General features: G+C 36.9%; 1 protein-coding gene across 1 annotated transcript in view; it reads right to left on the bottom strand.

Annotated features, from left to right (window-relative positions):
- Positions 1–20,023, bottom strand: part of LOC140714122 (fibrillin-1-like) — a 410,633-nt gene that overhangs the window by 385,377 nt on the left and 5,233 nt on the right. Inside the window, exon 4 of the mRNA XM_073024910.1 lies at positions 13,967–14,062. Within this exon, the coding sequence (XP_072881011.1) occupies positions 13,967–14,062 (96 nt within the window). The remainder of the gene's footprint in view (positions 1–13,966; positions 14,063–20,023) is intronic.

Below are 20,023 nucleotides of genomic sequence, written 5' to 3'. Positions count from 1 at the left end.
AAGCAATTAATATTTTTCAGTGTTAAAGCTGTCATTTGTAGTTCAAAATTTCATGTTTAATTAAGGAAGCAAAGTATAAAGCCTTGTATTTTCTGATAGATAAAGTGCAGCTTTAATTGGTTTTACAAAATTAATATATAGATCAGCAAAAATAATTCAAAGCACTATTTAATATTTAGCAGGATTATAATTTTTGATCATTAGCTATGCAATACAATCTATATTAACCTGAGATTGTGCTCTTAATAATATAACAGCTCTCTTTTTCCATTTATACTTACAAGCAAATCAATTGAAATTACTCATTTTGGCTCATTTGCATTAGAAATGTTATCTTGCTAAAATGGAAGAAAACTGATGTGACTTGATCATTCAAATTCATAATTTAGCAGGTAAACAGATATCACACAAGTTGTCATGAATACAAATATCTGTAGGTCAAGGTACAAAATTGCTTCATGTAATGGATAATCTACAAATTCTACAAAATTATTTCACTAATTGCACTTGAAGAGGTCTCAGCAAACAGCCTTTTAAAAACAGCCTCATTGCAAGTTGACTCACACCTTTGGTATGATACTCAAAGATAGGAACAAAGCTAAAAACTGTCAAGATGTGAAAAAATCTAAGTGTGGGCAGGATGGAAAAAAGCTTGAACAAAAGAACTCAGAATTTGCAACGAATACCAAAAGTTATGCAGGAATCTTAATTATGGAACAAAGATATCAAGACTATACAAGACAATTTTTCATAAATTGGTCACATCAACAATTTCAGCATATGATGCACTAGCATTCCAGTTCATTCAGGAAAGTAACGGTTAAAAATTAAAAGTGCAAAAAATGCTTAAACGTTCACAGTTTAATAGGTTTTATGCCTAAACCATACTATATATGGAGGGATTGAACATGTTTAGCATATTTGTCAAAATAAACCCAAACATAAAAATTATGCCAAAAAGTCATCACCTAGTCACTTACATTATATCCATAAACTTGCTAATGACAATGGTAGGATTTCAGTTGACGAGAAGGCTTACAAGAGAGAGATAGAGGGGGACGTCACGTGATGACGTAGGATCGAGATGTGGAAATTCAGCTCTCCCGTAAAAAACCAGTAAAGTAATATTTAAGTGAAGAAAAGTTAGTAAATACCTTTTAAAAATTACTTATAAACTACTCAGGATTGTCTTAAGATATGCCTCCTAAACAGAAGCAGAAGAAAACTACTACTTTGAAGACAACACAAGTTGGAAAAGAATCAAGGCTGGCTGCCATGAAAGAGCCTCGGGCTCAAGTGCAATTTACCTCCGGCGATACAGAACAGGAAACTGCGGCAACATCAACCGTTTCCAAAAAAAAGAGAGCAACAGGAATTGCGCATGCGTGAAGGAAGGGGAGCAACCCAAACTACAAATCCCAGCTATGATCGGAACTGAAAGTGAAAGTGAAGACGAGGTGGAATCAGATTCTCTGGATAAATCAGACAAAGATGAAGAGACAAACAAAGAAGTGCAACAGGAAGAGGTTGGAGGTGATATTGGAGACATAAAAATTTTTTGGTGCAAATAATGCATGAATTAAAAGCATTAAAAGTAATAAAAAATGATATTAACAATATGAAGATTATGTTTGATAAAATGATGAAAAGACAGGACAAAATGGACAAGAAAATTAAAAATTTGGAAGAAACAACCGGAGACACCATTGATGGAGTGAATAAAATGGAAGATAATATTTCTGCCTGGACATCAGAAAGAAAACGGTTGTTGGAAAAAGTGGATGTACTTGAAAATTTTAGCAGACGAAATAATATTAAGATTGTTGGACTTAAAGAAGGTATAGAGGGAGAGGATTTAATAAATTTTTTTCAAAAATGGATTCTGGAAATTTTGGAAATGTAAGAAGGAACCCAGTTAATTGAAATTGAAAGGGCTCACAGAGCCTAAGACCTCAAGTTGATCAAAACCCACGATCAATCTTGATAAAATGCTTAAGATATCAAGATAAAGAAAAGATCCTGAAGGCAGCTGCCCAACGTGACAGAAAGAGAAACGGGACATTGATGATAGAAGGGAAAATAGTTCTTTTCTATCCTGATATAAGTTATGACCTTTTGAAGAGAAAGAAGGAATTTAACCCAGCGAAAAAAAGTTTTATGGTTAAAAGATTATAAATTTATATTGCGCCACCCGGCAACCCTGATAATTTTTTTGGATAACGGAAAAAGAAGATTTTTTTTTACTGATTATCGGGATGCGGAAGAATTTGCACAAGAACTCCCAAATATTCACTAACTACAGCTAAAGATTCAAAAGTGAAATGGATTAAAGATGAAGACAGGGACAGTGAATGGAGTTGATGGATGTTTAAGGACAGAAGAATATAAAAATATATTCTTAATTATATGATACAGGGGGAGAAAGGTAAAATTTTGAAAAATATTAATCGAGAGTAGTGATATTATTTTTTCCTTTCTTATATATACTTTTTTATGTTACGGGGGAGCTGGGGGAACTTCGGATCGATTGCTACGGGACTCACGTGTGTAATCATGGTGACTGCCATGACCCGTACAACGGAGGGGGGTAATGTTGTGCTTTTTTATTTATTCACAACTTTAGTAGGGGGGGTATTTTGTTATTTTTTTCTTTATAATCTATTTTTCTTTTATCTTTCTTTCTTTGCATGGACAATCGGGGGGGGGAGGGGGGAGAGACACATAGCAACATGGACAATTTTAAAAAGATTCCCCAAGGTACTACAAAAATTAAAAGGTTAGGTATTACTATAGATTGGAGTAACCCTGTTAAAAAATAATGACTAATTTACTGAATTTTTAAAGTTTTAATGTTAATGGGCTTAATGGACCAGTGAAAAGAAAAAGAATTTTAACATACAATTAAGAAAATGAAAATAGATATAGCTTTTTTTTTACAAGAAACACACTTAACAAAGATAGAACATCAGAAATTAAAGAGAGATTGGGTCGGAAATGTTATTGCAGCTTCATTTAATTCAAAGGCGAGGGGAGTTGCAATTTTGGTTGATAAAATTTTACTAATTAAAATACAAAATGCATTAATTGATTCTGTGGGGAGATATGTAATTATACATTGTCAAATTTTTTCAGAACTATGGACTCTTATAAATATTTATGCACCAAATGAAAATGATGTAAAATTTATACAAGAGGCCTTTTTGAATTTGGCTGACGCACATGACAAAATATTAATAGGTGGAGATTTTAATTTTTGTCTAGACCCAGTTTTAGATAGATCAACAAAGGTTGTTACAAAATCAAAAGCAGCAAAATTAACTTTATCATTGATGAAAGATTTAAATTTGATTGATATATGGAGAAGAATTAATCCAAAAGAAAGACATAAAATAGACATAAAATTATTCAAATAGACATAAAACTTATTCAAGGATAGATTTTTTCCTATTATCAATGAATATTCAAGACAGTGAAAAATATGGAATATAAAGCAAGAATATTGTCAGATCATTCCCCCTTGACAATGATAATGATGGATAAAGAGGAATTGATTTACAGATGGAGATTTAATTCAATATTATTAAAACGTCAAGATTTTTGTGATTTCATAAAAAAGCAGGTTCAGTTTTTTTTAGATACAAAGTTGATGATAAATTTATAGTATGGGAAGCAATGAAGGCATATTTGAGAGGTCAGATAATAAGTTCTACTTCTAAAATTAAGGAATATATGGTAGAAATAGATCAATTGGAAAAAGAGATTACAAAACTAGAAAAAGAATCTCAAAGATATATGACAGAAGAAAAACGAAGACAACTTGTTAACAAGAAGTTACAATATAATACACTTCAGACATATCGAACAGAAAAAGCAATTATGAGAACTAAACAGAGATATTATGAACTAGGTGAAAGATCACACAAGATTCTTGCTTGGCAGTTAAAAACAGACCAGACTTCCAAAACGATAAATGTAAACAGAACAAGTGTAAATAAAATTACTTATAAACCTTTAGAAATTAATGAAACTTTTAACAATTTTTATTCTGAACTGCATCAATCAGAATCACAAAATGATAATGTCAAGATAGAAAGGTTTTTATCACAAATAACTCTTCCAAAATTGAATTTGGAAGAACAGAAGGGATTAAATATGCCTTTTACATTAAAAAAGGTCGAAGAAGCTCTATGATCACTTCAGAGTAATAAATCCCCAGGAGAAGATGGTTTTCTGCCCAAATTTAATAAAAAGTTTAAAGATTTACTAATTCCTCCTTTTATGGAGTTAATATACCAAGCGGAAAGAACGCATAAACCTCCAGAATCTTTTTCGACAGCTATTTTAATAGTATTGCCAAAAAAAGATAGAGATCTTTTAAAACCAACATCATATAGACCTATTTCTTTGTTGAATACTGACTAAATAATAGCAAAAATTTTATCTAATAGATTATCTAAATACTTACCAAAATTAATACATATGGATCAAACAGGATTTATCAAAAATAGACAATCGGCAGATAATGTAACTCCGTTACTTAGCATAATTCATTTGGCACAAAAGAGGGAGGAAATGAGTGTGGCAGTTGCCTTAGATGCAGAAAAAGCATTTGATAGATTGGAATGGGATTTTTAAATTTAAGGTATTGGAACAATATGGATTAGGAGTATCCTTTATAAAATGGATTAAAACCTTAAATACTAATCCCAAAGCTAAAATAGTGACAAATGGTCAAATTTCAACATCATTTCAGTTAACAAGGTCAACTAGACAAGGTTGTCCATTATCACCTGCTTTATTTGTGTTGGCGATAGAACCATTAGCTGAATTAATTAGAACGGACCCAGATATTATGGGTTTCAGAGTTAACTAGGAAGAATATAAGATTAATTTGCTGACGATGTTTTGCTTTATTTAACAAACCCATTGTATTCGCTACGTAAATTATCTTCTAGATTAGAAGAATATGGGAAAATATCAGGCTACAAAATAAATTGGGATAAAAGTGAAATTCTACCCCTCACTAAAGGAGATTATAGTCAATGTCAACTAATAACTCAATTTAGATGGCCGATAAATGGTATAAAATATTTAGGTATAAGAGTTGATAATGATATAAAGAATTTATATAAATTAAATTATTTACCATTATTGAAAAAAATTCAAGAAGATCTTGATAAATGTATGACGTTACCAATAACATTAGTAGGCAGAGTAAATGCTGTAAAATATATTCCCTAGATTACAATATTTATTCCAAACACTACCAATATAATTACCGCAGAAGTTTTTTCAAGTGTTAAGTAAATGTGTGAGGAAGTTCCTTTGGAAAAGTAAGATGTCAAGAATATCGTTGGAAAAATTGACATGGAAATTTGACCTAGGAGGGTTACAACTTCCAAATTTTAAGAATTATTATAAAGCAAATCAACTTAGATTTATTGCATCTTTTTTTGATGAAGATAAACCGGCATGGATTAGAATAGAATTAGATAAGAGAAAATATACCAGAAGATTTTATATATAAGTGGGAATCTAAATGGATACGGGAAAGAAAGAATCTCCTGTATTAAAACATTTGATTGATTTATGGGATAAGATAAATGTTGATGATGAGATAAAGAAATCTTTATTAGCAAAGAGACCTTTAATTCAAAATAAACTTATTCCTTTTACAATGGATAACCAACTTTTATACAATTGGTTTCAAAAAGGGATTAGATATATAGGAGATTGTTTTGAAGGAGGTATATTAATGTCATTTGATCAATTAAAGAATAAATACAAAATATCAAACAACACTCTTTTTTGTTATTTCCAATTAAGGGCTTATTTAAGAGATAAATTGGGTCAAACAATGTTAATACCGAAACCTACTGAAATAGAAACTTTAATTCAAAAAGGAAAAATTAAAAAAATTATTTCTTGTATGTATAGTTTGATTCAAAAACAGGCAATTAAACAAGGAATTCATAAGTCAAGACAAAAATGGGAAACTGATTTGAATATTAAAATTGAAGAAACAAGTTGGTCAAGACTATGTCTTGACAGTATGACAAATACAACAAATGTCCAGTTAAGATTAGTGCAATATAATTTTTTACATCAATTATATATTACACCACAAAAAAAATTAAACCCAAATTTATCTGATCAATGTTTCTGATGTAATCAAGAAATTGGTACTTTTTAACACTCTACTTGATCTTGTTTTAAAATTCAACCTTTTTGGACAAATTTAAGAATTTTATTGGAACAAATTATTGGAACACAACTTCCACATAATCCAACATTATTTTTACTAGGCGATATTGAATAGATAAAACCGAAATCCAAACTGAATAAATATCAGAAAGAATTCATAAAAATTGCATTGGCAGTAGCCAAAAAGGCTATTGCAGTTACTTGGAAATCGGATTCATATTAAAGTATAGATTGTTGGAAGAATGAAATTTTTAGCTGCATTCCACTTGAAAAAATTACTTATAATTTAAGAGATAAATATGAAATATTTCTGAAAATTTGACGCCCTTATTTACAAAAGATAGGATTAAATATATAGGTGCTCCAAAGATAAAATTATTGGTTATCTGGGGAAAGAAATAAATATATATACTAAAGCTATTATGAACTCCATGGAGCATGTGGGGAACTTCCGATATCCAGGCATTCTTTCTTTCTTTTTTCTTCTCTCTTTTTCTTTCTCTTTCTATAGGGATATGTTAGGGGTTAAGGGGAGGGGGGAAGGGTTGATAATTTTTTTCATAATTTTTTTCCTTCTGTAACCTATTTGAAAATTCAATTAAAATTTTTTTTAAAAAAAGAGATAGATTGGCTGTTTGAGTAGTGTCACAACAACCACCTCGCACACAATGTCAGCAAAAGTAAGGAACCAATTATGGACTTCAGGAGGGTGAAGTCATGAGAACATGCACAAGTCCTCATAGAGAGGTCAGCAGTGGAAAGGGTGATGAGTTTCACAATACCTTCAAGATGGTGCCAGAGGTAGGCAACTCCTTGCAGCTCCCAAGGAAATCATCAAATATAGTGGATTCCAGTTAATTGGGCCCACAATAATCAGAACCAGTACATTTTGGCTCAATTAAATGGCTGCACCAATTAGCCAAAGTTTCATGGAAATAGTTTAAAAAAAGGTAAAAAAAGGCAAACTACCATTTAACTGTGTAACAAATTATGTATTTTAATAAAGTACAGGACAAATTAGAATACTACCAATATTACCAGTGGCTGTCCATCATATCCGATGATGACAGGAAGCCTGTGTGGGAGAGCTTTTAAAGTGGAAAAGCCATTGCACTTAACTTTGAAAGCCAAGGTCCAGTGATACAAGTAGACATCATAGCTGTGGTCTTCCCTGGTTGCAGTGTATAGCCATGATTTCTGTGCCTTGTCATGCCCTTCGCTCCCCATGTAGCGTTGCAGAACCACCTCCCTGGCTGTTGGATCTCACTGCAGATCTCATCAACCCAGTGATTCTTGTGAAGCTGACTTTGGAATGGTGGACATGCATGTCACCATCTCACTGGGGTTTGAGACCCACCTACTACCCTCACCTGGTTTGGCCCACCTGTTGCAGCAGTGTATCATGTGCAGCCACAGTCTCATGCAAACAGCTACTTGGAGCCACAGGTGGAAGTTGCGAGTTCAGTGGGAACCAAAGGTAACATTAAAGATAATTAATAATACTTTCAAATTCTTCATCATTCCTAACTTGAAGTAATGAAATGGTTTCATTTTCACTCCTAGCCATTTTCGGCATTTCCATATCTGAATGCTTGAAACAGCAGAGAGCAAATCAGTTCTGAATTGTCTTACCGAATATTTCTCACCAACTATCAGTGACAAAAATCACTGCTTTTTGAACACAAACACATGCAACTGTCTCTATTTAATAACTGCCAGCTATAAGCACAATGTGGTGTCCAACAGCCACAGAAGCGCACACCACTGACGCTAGATAAAAACTCAATGACAAGAGAAAATCTGCAGATGCTGAAAATCCAAACAACACACACAAAATGCTGGAAGAACTCAGCAGGCCAGGCAGCATCCATGGATAAAAATACAGTCGGTGCCACTGGGAGATCCCGCTCCTTCTGACGGCCCACTGATCTTCCTCCTGGCACTTACTCTTCCAAGCAGAACAAGGGCTACATCTGCCCCTACATCTCCTCCCTCACTACAATTCAGGGCCCCAAACAGTCCTTCCAGGTGACGTGACACTTCACCTTACAAGTCAGCTGGGGTCATATACTGTGATCGGTGCTCCTGCTGTGGCCTCCTGTATATCTGTGAGATCCGACGAATGCTGGGAGACCGCTTCGCCAAGCACCTACGCTCTGTCTGCCAGAAGAACCAGGATGTTCCAGTGGTTACACATTTTAATTCCACTTCCCAATCCCATTCTGATACGTCAACCCATGGCCTCCTCTACTGTTGTGATAAAACCACACTCAGGTTGGAGGAACAATACCCTGTAGTCCGTCTGGGTCACCTCTAACCTGATACCACGAACATCAATTTCTCGAACTACTGGTAATGCCCCCACCCCCAACCATTCTCTCACCTTACCTTCTTGCCCGCCCATTGCCTCCCTCTGGTACTCCTCCCCCCTTTTCTTTCTTCCTTGGCCTTCTGTCCTCTCCTATCAGACTCCCCTTCTCCAGCCTTGTATCTCTTTTACCAACCAGCTTCCCAGCTCTTTACTTCATCCCTCCTCACCCTCCCGGTTTCACCCATCACCTTGTGTTTCTCTCTTCCTTCCCAACACCTTATAATTCTACTCATCTTTTTTTTCCTCCAGTCCTGCTGAAGGGTCTCAGCTCAAAACATCTACTGTACTTTTTTTCCATAGATGCTGCCTGGCCTGCTGAGTTCTTCAGGCATTTTTTTGTGTATTGAGTGCGTTGTGTTACGAATGTGCCACAACTCTGAGGGGCCGAAGGGTACAAAGTCGCCCCCTCCTTTTTGAGAATCACAAGATCGCTATTAATTCGGGTCTGGGACCCAGGAAATGAGAGAGAACCCACAAGGTTTGGAATGTGTCCTGGCCTCAGCGAAACAAAACCCCCTGATAACGGCTATTGTCTCTTGGAGACGGAATTGTGTATTGAGTACTGTACTATTCATTGAAGCCCTCAGGGGACGACCAGAGTGGGCTGGTTGAGGGACTGCATCATCCCAACCTGATTGACATCTGAGACCCCGTGAGTAAGGATAAAAGAGGGTCTGGGGAACAACCCCTTTAGACGCACCAGGAGAAACGCTAGAAATCCCGTGACAACGTTTAATAGCGACAGCCAGTGGGGGGCTCGTGTATGTCCTTCCCTTGCCTGGGATTGGCGGCCTCACCACGGAAGAACGGCTTTAGCTAAAGGAGAGGCCACAAGTGAACAGCCACACCAACGGGACTCCCGACGGATTGAAATCATAAAAGGAAAAGTCGGCAAGTTTTTCTCCCAAAAATCTCTCTCTCTCTCCAACCAAAGGCTACAGCCTGCATGAACTGAGTGACTTTTATATTTCCATCGGACAATACATTATCCCCTAGACAACGATAGAGCTTATTTCTTATTGATTATTATTATACTCTCACCTTTAGATTTAGTATTGACGACGTATATTATCTGCATATTTGCATTGACATTACTTTTGTGTATTTTTACTAATACTGTTAAAAATAGTACCATCAGACTTCAAAGGACCTCTCTATCTTTGCTGGTAAGTGACCCAGTTACGGGGTTCGTAACAGTTGGTTACAAACTGTTAGAAACTAGTTTCTAGTTAGAAACTGTTTGGCAACGACCTCCTGTCTGAATTAAGCGGCACAGTGTCCCAAATAGACAAGGGGAATCCCGGCTATTTTCTCAATTAATTTTTGTAAAATAAGCAACAGCCCCAATTAACTGATAGCCCACTTAACCAGAATCCACTGTATTCCAATTTAGGACTACTGCAGCTGAAATCTATGGTCACAATCATAGGTACTTCAGTAAGCAACATTGCTTCAAAATGTTTTAAAAAATTTTCGATCTTCAAAATCAAAGAACACCAGACTTTAGACAGGAGACCACCCAGGCAGCGAAAGCAGCTTCCTTTTAAGAAAGCGAGGCCAATGAACTGGGCTACAAGTAAAACTGAAATGCAGAGCCCCAAACAACAAACACCACACTGCTGGAGGAACTCAGCAGATCAGGCAGCATCAATGGAAATAAACAAACAGTCGATGTTTCAGGCCAAGATCCTTTTTCAGGACTGGAAAGGAATGGGGAAAACTCCACACTCCCTACCAATCTCCTGGCTAACGTACAGATTCCAGAAAATAAAATTGGAGACATCAGAGCAAGACTGTAGTACCAGACAGACATCAGAGATTGCGGTGTACTTTGCTTCCAAGAGACATGGATCACTCCCAACACTTCGGACACAGTGCTTCACCTTCCACTGCATGGACTGAATAGCAACATCAAGGCAGAAGCAGCACTGCTTGCTTCATGATTAACTGATCGTGGTTGAAAGATGTGACTCAGTCCTGCTCCCCTGACTAGGAACATCTGACGGTCAAATATTGTTCATTCTATCAGCCAAGAGGTTTCTGCCATCATCCTGGTTGCAGTGTGCATTCCACCCTTGGTCAACTTCAGGCTGGCACTGAAGGTGCTGACTACAGTGATCAGCAGTCATGAGACAGCACATCCTGATGCCTTCCCAGTCATTGTAGGAGATTTCAACCAGGCCAGCTCAAAGAAGTTTCTAACCGACTAGCAGCATGTCACCTGTGGAACTAAAGGAACCAACACATTTGACTACATACACCACGTTTAGAGTGCAATCTCATGCATGCACTTTGGTAAGTCTGATCACCTGGCTGAACATACCTCTACTCCCAATATAGAGGCAGAGATTGAGGACCAACAGTGAGAACTATGAAGGTATTGTCAGGGGAGGTGGAGAAGTGCTTATCTTCTCCATGGATTGTCACCTTGTCGTGGTGGAGAAGCTTGTGTGGTCCTGAGATCCCGAGAGTGATGCAGCTGGAGCTATGCTCCTGGTAGGGTCACCCGTGGCGGTAAGATCGAGGGTGAGGTCCCTGACAAAGAACAATCTAACCAAGACCTCAATGATGGAACAGGCGGACGAAGTTACTTCAAACTCAACATCTGTGAAGATGGATGAAGGCTGCAACAAATCCATCAGTTCCAATCGTCGTGATTTCCATGCCATTGGAATCAGTTGGTTGATTTGTGAAGTATCGTGTGCTTCTTGGAGTGCAACATCAAGTACACGTTAAACAAATACATGCACAGGCGTCTTCGCTGTATGGAAACGGAATGAAGACAATCATCAGACAAACATTGAGGGATAGACACGACGACGATGAGAAGTGCTTATGTGACTACTTTGAACTGGTGGACTGGACTATATTCAGGGATTCAGCTTTGGATCAGAATGATTACTCCACAGTTATGCTCGACTTCATCAAGACCTGTGTGGCTGAGTGTGTGCATTCAAGAACATACCGGACATACACAAACCAGAAGCCATGAATGAATCTGGAGGTTTGCAGTCTGCTAAGGGCCAGATCTGTGGTATTCAAGACCAGTGATCCAGAACTCCACAAGTCCACATACAACCTATGGAAGTCTATCTTAAGAATGATAAAGTGACGTTAGAAATGAAATGGGATGCACATCAGCTCTTGGAGGGTTTGCAGCCAGTTACTTCCTACAAGGCAAAATTTATCATAAATGGCTGTGATGTTTAACTCCCTGATGAGCTGAACACATTTTATGCATGAGTTGAAAGAGAGAATAAGACTACCCTTTTCAAATCTCTGCAGCATCTGGCAACCCTGTAAAGACTCACTCAGAGGCCAAAATCAGAACATCTTTCAAAAGGGTGAACTCTCACCAGGTGTCAGGTGTATCTGGCAGGGCACTGAACACAAGTCCCAACTGGACGGAGTCTGCAAGGGCATCATCACAGTCAACAACTACTGCTCAGTAACATTCACATCTACAGCGATGAAGTGCTTTGACAGGTTGGTCATGGCTAGAATCAATTTCTGCCTGCTAAGCAAGAACATGGACCCACTGCAATTTGCCCACTGCCACAACTGGTCTACAGCAGGTTCAATCTTACTGGCTTGCCACCCGACCTTGGACTACCTGGACAACATCAATGCAAGTGTCAGCTCAGCATTCAACACCATCATCCTCTCAGTTCTAATCAACAAGCTTCAAAACTTGAGCCACCATACCTTCTGCTGCAAGTGGATTCTTTACTTCCTCATTGGCAGACCACAGTCTATGCTGATCCCTGGAGATACCATCTCGTTTGCTAACAATCAACACAGCCACACCTCAAGCAGCCCATTGCTCTCCTCTCTCTACACTCATGACTGTAGCTACTAGGCACAGCTCCAAGGACATCTATAAATTTGATGACACAGTTGTTGTTGGCAGAATCTCAGATGGTGATGAGGAGTAAAGGAGTGAGACAGATCAGTTGTTTGAATGCTGTACTCAACATCAGTAAGACCAAGGAACTGAATGGGGACTTCAGGAAGGGGAAGCCAGGAGAACACACGGCAGTACTCATCAATGGGTCAGCAATGGAAAGGCTGAGAAACTTCAAGTTACAAGTACCTGGGTGTCAACATCCTGAATATCTATCCTAGGCCCAACATATTGATGCAATTACAAAGAATTCTGAGATTGAGGAGATTTGGGATGTTGCCAAAGAGTCCAGAAAATTTCTGCACATGTACCACAGAGAACGTTCTGACTGGTCCCATTGGAAGCACCAATGCATAGAATCGGAAAACATTGCAGAGAAGTGTAAACTCAACCAACTCTACCATGGGTACTAGCCTTCTCACCATCCAGGACATGTTCACTTCTTATTAATACTATCAATGTGGTGAAACAGGAGCCTGAAGAGGCACACTCAACACTTTAGAAACAGCTTCTTCTGCTTCATTAAATTTCTGAATGATCTACAAGCTCATGAACACTACCTCACTATTTAGATCTCGTTCACTATTTTTAGCATATATTCTTATTGTAAATTTTGGTAATCTTCATGTATTGCACTGTTCGGCTGCCATGAAACAAAAAAATTTCATGCCATGTGTCAGTGATAGTAAACCTGATACTGATTTCAGCTTCAAGTTCCTGGGCATCATCTCAGAAGATTTGTCCTGGGTCCAACACATCAATCAAATTATGAAGAATATACACCAACAGCTACAAGTTTGAGGAGATTTGGTATGTCACCAAAGACTGTTACAAATTTCTACAGATGTACAATGGACAGTATTCTGACTTGCTGCATCACAACCTAGTATGAAGGCTCAAAAGCAGAGGACCGCAAGAAGCTGCAGAGGTTTACCGACTCAGCCACCTCATCACAGACACAATTCTCCCCACCGATGAGGACATCTTCAAGAGATGGCACCACAAGGCAGCTCCTCAAGAAGGCAGTATCCATCATTAAGTACTCTCACCATCTGAGGCATGTCCTCTTTGCATGACACAGAAACCTGAAGTCCTGTACTCAGCTTCTTCTGCTCTGCCATCAGAATTCTGAACAATCCATGAACACTACCTCGCTATTCCATTTTTGCACTTCGTTTTTGTAATTTTTATGTTTTTATAAATATCTATTAAATAGGGAAGTAAACTAGAATTATGTCATACAAATAAATAAATGTAGAATCAAAAGTATAGCTGCTGATATACACACAAATTATTGAAATGGTTCATGTACTTAGCTACATTTCCTATAAAATGTTTCTGGATCACATGCTGAAGGTATAGCTGAGGAGTACCAAGGCAGAAAGCAGGTGATTCAGAATTGCCCCTCAGAAGTGTGTTCTGGTCATCTTAAATGGAGCACTTTTAATACATGCAACACTTTTCATAAAGTCTGTAGCAATACTCACGCTGCCCACAGTGAGTTCCAATATATCCCTTCTGACAAATACAATGATCCTCAGCACAAGAGCCACCATTCATGCATCTGATGTTGCACTGCTGGACTGCAATAAAAACAATTGAAAGAACAATGTAAGACAGTAATAATTATCTTATCCTCATGCATTTTAAAAACTTGTATCAGTAATTACAAATTAAAAAAATGAAAAGCCAAATAATACAAAAATGCAACATTCTACATAATATCATTGTACCAAAGACACGTCTGAAGCAGTTAGTTTAAATGAATATGAAAAAAATTGATAACATTTATAAACATGTTCATTTAAATAGGACAAGAATCCATGCAAGTTTAAAAATAAAGAGGATGATTCCCTCCTAAGCTGTTCAAAAAAGTTTGGAAGTTACAGCTGTAGCCTTTATAATTCAGTTATTATTGGATAAAAATAACCATGTATACACCTTTATTTTTAAATTAAGGAGATGCAGGTTTCTATAAAGCATTTCCAGAGATTTACTGCTGATTAGAAAAATGCTAACATTTAATGTTTATTTTCATGGGAATTTGAGAAAATGCACAGGCTATAACTAATTACAAATACATGCGTCAACTCTCAAATAAATCCCATTGTCAGATGGTCTTCGTTTTCACGTTTCCAGATGTAACTCTTTCTAACAAAATAAATTTTATTGGTGTTAACGTATACAAGAACAAACCTTGTGATGCCTTTTAATTCTTAGCATTCATAGTCAATGCTTTCCATACTGTATTACATTTCTACACATCAATAGTACTGCTGCAACTAATGTGGCACTCTGGGGTAGTATAGAACCACTATAGTTGAAGGGTTTCCTCACCCAGCTCTGTCTCCCCTCCTCCAGTAGCTATTCTATCACCGAATAGAGATCTAGAACATAATCAGTGGCAAGGAAAATTACAAACTTTCCAGTTTGGTTAATATTTCAGCACTTCTTAATAAGTAGCCATAGTGTTGCTTTGGAAAAGACCCAAGATTATTTTGCCTATTTTCATGTAAACCTGGCTAAAGAACAAATAATGCAGCCACAGAAGGGGTAAATTGTAGGTGGACATCTAGTGAGGTCAAAAATATGAAGAAAAAAAAATCAGTGACTCAAATGCTTTAGTCCCCACCATCATGAATGATTTCATAAAAAATAAACATACTCTATAAAATCATTTAAATCCATTCACACTACAGCAAGTTGGAAAAATCAATTCCTGAAGCAAGATAGCTATTTTTATATTAATGTACCTTCTGTTAAGCATGAATACCATATGCAAAACCTCAGTAAGCAGCTACCTCTTACATAATTCTTGCCACTGATTTAACTAGTGTAAGCAACATACATTTTCCCACTTGCCTGAAACTTATTTGCAAGATCCAGCTTTTCCATTTCCATTCATTAACATTTCTTTTTCAATATACAATTCTACATTCACAGAAAAGATATAGCTCCAATTATTTATTTGGGATAAAATAGAATGGTTATGGACTGCATTAAAGTACTTCTATCCCAAGGCTATGAAACAAACAACAGACAGTGGAGACTCACTTGGCGTAAATGCAGATCTAATCTGCTTCGCCAAATTCCAACTGACATGCTCCTGCCAAAAAGACACATTTTCCTACATCAGTGCATTCCTTCTCTGTTACGCTGCAGCAAAAAGTCATTTCTTGGGTTCAAAAGAAGTACTGTTTATGTAAACATGAATGTTCCCAACATAACCATAGGAAATATATTAAAATTATGAAACTTGCACATCTAACCATTTCCTGTTTAACATTACAAAATCACTAGTTTATTGGATTACTTCATCTAGCTTAAATAATATTTGAAGTTATTTGCATTGTACTTAAAACATTGTTTTTCTTTAAGTATATACAAAAGTATAAGTGTTGGAGATATTCATAAAATCTGAATATAAAATGTGCTTTACAAAAGTAACACCATTTAAAATTCTGCAAATTGATTTAGAGTGTTCCTTCTAATAGGATTATCTTCCAAGTCCATGATTACACCCATTCTTATCAGTAATCTTAGTGGTACTGCAACTACAATTATCAATGTAATTTTCAGAATCTTGGGACCTTGGTGAAATTGATCGATAGTGACCAATTAAAGTAGTTTTCTGTTTCAGTATGCTCACTAGGAATTAGAATGACATTGTTCAGTCTGTAGAGCACGTATAAAAACATGTACTTAAATTAGGCCCCATCTACTTAACACGGCAGGACCTATTTCAATTTTGTTCAGTCTAGGTGTATATTATAATAAAACATTTGGATCTTTCCTATGCTATGGTGATGCCAGCCTGGCTCAGGGCTTTATCTAGATCAGGCTGTTTGTTTAGTAGTACTACATCTGCCCTCAATTCTTGACCAAACACAATAATATGCAACACAAAAATATTTTTTACCTCAATTTTTCTCCAAAATTCCTCTTGGGCGAGTTGGATCAGATATGGAATAATTGTAGGTACTTAGGATCAGAGCTAGTTCAGATTGAGTAGTTGAATCAGATTAAAATTTTGTACCAGAACAAACCTCTAATTTATGGAGTGCCTTTAAGCACTGCGATATATCCCTAAATGCTTAAGTTACCGAAAGTATTTTAAAAAGATGAAGTTGCACAACCATTAAAGAAATGGATATGAATAACATAGGAGCGATATGCAGTCAGATATAAGTATAATACTACAGGAACAGGATAAAGTTTATTTAAGGAATGCCCATTCTCTCAGAGAGGTGCAATAGAAATTAATGCTTAATCACACAACAGTTTCTGTTCTTAACACCAGGAGGTAGTAGTAAGCCAAGGTCAAACGTTTCCCAAGAAAAGGAGAGAGAAGAATCCAAAGGGAATTCACTTAATTATACTGTGCTTCTATGGAATCACATAAAACATACTGAACAGACACAAGTCACTTTTACATAACTAGTCCGTACCAGCTTTTATACTTACAAGTCATACAACAGAAACAGACCCTTCAGCCCATTATGACCACTGCATCCAACTATTCTAATACCATTCACCCACATTAGAATCCAGAGCCTGCTAGGCCTTGGCAATGCAGGTAATTGTCGTAAGAGTAATCTCCTCCACTGCCTGTTGGGCTCCAACAACGATGCGTGTGGAAACATTCTGCTCATATTCCATCTAAACTTCTCTCTCATCTCAAAACTATGCTATCTTAGACTCCTTTCAGCTTCTCACTGCATCCCCCCTCCCCCAACCACTTAACTACCCTCATCTGGTTTTACCTATCACTTAACAGTTTCTACTCTTTCCCCTCCCCACCTTATTCTAGTTTCTTCCCCCTTCTTGATGAAGCGTCTTGGCCCAAACCATTGTTTATTCCTCTACATGGGTATGGTTTGACCTGCTGAGCTCCTCCAACATTTTGTATTGTCCATCTTGGACACAACCAGTATGGGAAATAGGCTGTTGTCCATCCTCAATTACCTACCTCTCAGGACACCATCATCTCTTTCCTTCTCTATTCCAAAGAAACCAAATTGAATTATCACTCCATATAAATGAAATGTTGCAATCCAGGCAGAATCCTCACCAGCATAATCACATCCTTCCAATAGCGTAAAATCTGCACACAATACTCCATATATGGCCTAATCAATATTTTTTTAAAACTACACTCCTATTTTTTTCATCTACTTTTGATCACAGCAGCATTCTATTCTTTTTTTATTCATGCTTAATTACCTTCCTGCAAATGCCCATAATTCTCTCTATGCAATATGAAAGGGCATCTCTATTGCATTCCCTACACTGCACATGGGAAAATCACCTCCAAGTTGCCCTACAAGTTATATCTTTGTGACAGAGACTATTCCATCAAAAATACAGAACCCACTACCCAACAGCAATATGGAGTTTCATTTACTACAGAAGTTTAAGGAAGCAATTCACAAGAAAGTTTTTAAAGGCAATAATAATAATAATAAGCAGCTACATTTACAATATTAAAGTCTTCAATCAGATCCTCTTAGTTGACATGAGTATATGCAATCCTGTCAAATTATCCATTTCCAACAGGTAGTAACTACAACTCTGTTATTGAGATACAGTGCAGAATAGGCTCTTCAAGCCACACTGCACAGCAATCCCCTGATTTAATCAGAGCCTAATCATGGGATAATTTACAATGACCAATTCACCTACTACCAGTACACCTTTGGACTGTGGGAGGAAACTGGAGCACCTGGAGGAAACCCACGTGGTCACAGGGAGAAAGTACAAACTCCTTATAGGCAAGAGTGGAAATTGAATCTGGGTCACCTGTACTGTAACGCATTGTGCTAAACACAGCGCTATCATGCCGCCCCAGTGGCATACATTTTCTTCCCCCCTCCTTCTTTCTCTCCAGATTAACCATTTGAGATTAATTTGCCTTCTTTAAGCATTAGTCTGTACTGCTTCTTTTAAAGATTTATACTCACATCCTTTTATTTAAGAGCCATATTAGAATACCGTGGATTCCGGTTAACTGGGCTATTGGTTAATTTGGGCAGCCGCTTACTTGGGGCAACTCTTAAAGAACAAAAACTAACTGGTAAAATAGCCAGGATTTCCTCCATTTAGATGGGACACTATGCCGCTTAATTGGGGCAGGACAATCGCCAAACAGTTTCTAACTAGCATCATTCGCATGCACTTGTGTGGCCATGAGACACTACACCATGCTTAGAGCGAATAGTTTTTAAATCGCACCAGTGGTGTGTGTTTATGTTCAAAAAACAGTGATTTTATTTTAAATCACATGTAGTTGGCACAAATTAAGCAGCAAGACAATTCAGAACTGTTCTGCTCACTGCGTTTTCAAGCATTGAAGCTTAAGAGACACCAGAAACTGGCAGGAGTGAAAATGAAATGATTTCACTACTTCAAGTTAGAAACTACAAAAAAAATTGAAGATATCAACAATCATCTTGAATGTTACAATGAAAATGAAGATTTGATGGAAGCAATTGTCGATGTCATTGTATGAAGGCATCCGTTATCTGCACTAGGTGCATGATTTTGTTCGTTTGCAATCAATAGAATATGGCAGCATAACCATTAGGAACTAAGTTTTATAGTATTGTAGTAGTATTTATAGTATTCTAATTTGTTCTGCACTTTATTTAAACACATAATTTGTTACTCAGCTAAGTGTTAATTTGTCTTTTTTATACTTTTGTTAAACTATTTCCATGAAACTTTGGATAATTGGGACAGCCACTTAATTGGGCCCAAATATACTAGTCCCAATGTGTCACAATTAATTGGAATCCACTGTATTTTCTTTTTTTGTACCAAAATGTAATTATTTATACTCATTTGTGCTGAAATGTCTATGCGTATGCAAACTCTACAAGTCATTATGAACTTACAATTTGTTTAATTCCTTCTCAATATTGATAAGCCTACCTCTAAAATTTTGCAAACATTTCCAATTCCAAAATCTAAATTGTTAATATAAATAGTGAACACTTATTACAGAGTTGATCCATGATTCCACATTCTTTTTACCTTACTGTCTTTTGTCCTTACTGTCTTTTGTCTTATCTGTTCTGCTAATAATCATTTAACATTGCATGATTTGATCGTTGTCTAAACTACTATTCATAAGTCCTTATAAAAACAAAGATAAATTACCTATTGCATTGCCCCAGTTAGACTTTAGAGAGCTTGATCACATAATATTCTAAATTTTACTAATTGCTCATCCCATCTTCCCAACCTCATTAGTGTACCTCTTACTTATTCTTCCTCATATACCCCTTGTCACTTAACTAAATGAGGTGGTAATTTACATTAGCCAATTAATCTCCCAACACACCTTTAGGATGTCAGAGGAAAGTGGTTAAGAAGGCTTACCGTCATTAGTTGGGGGATGGAGGGAATGTTGCAGCTCCATAAAAACCTTGCAAGACCACACTTGGAGTATTGTGTTCTGTTTTGGTCGCCACATTATTTAAGAGACTTGGATAGGCATGTGGATGAATGAAAAATGGAGGGCTATATGAGAGGGAAGAGTTAGA

Source organism: Hemitrygon akajei, chromosome 21 (assembly GCF_048418815.1).
Source record: "Hemitrygon akajei chromosome 21, sHemAka1.3, whole genome shotgun sequence".
Taxonomy (NCBI): domain Eukaryota; kingdom Metazoa; phylum Chordata; class Chondrichthyes; order Myliobatiformes; family Dasyatidae; genus Hemitrygon; species Hemitrygon akajei.
This window is presented reverse-complemented; position numbering and strand designations above follow the sequence as displayed.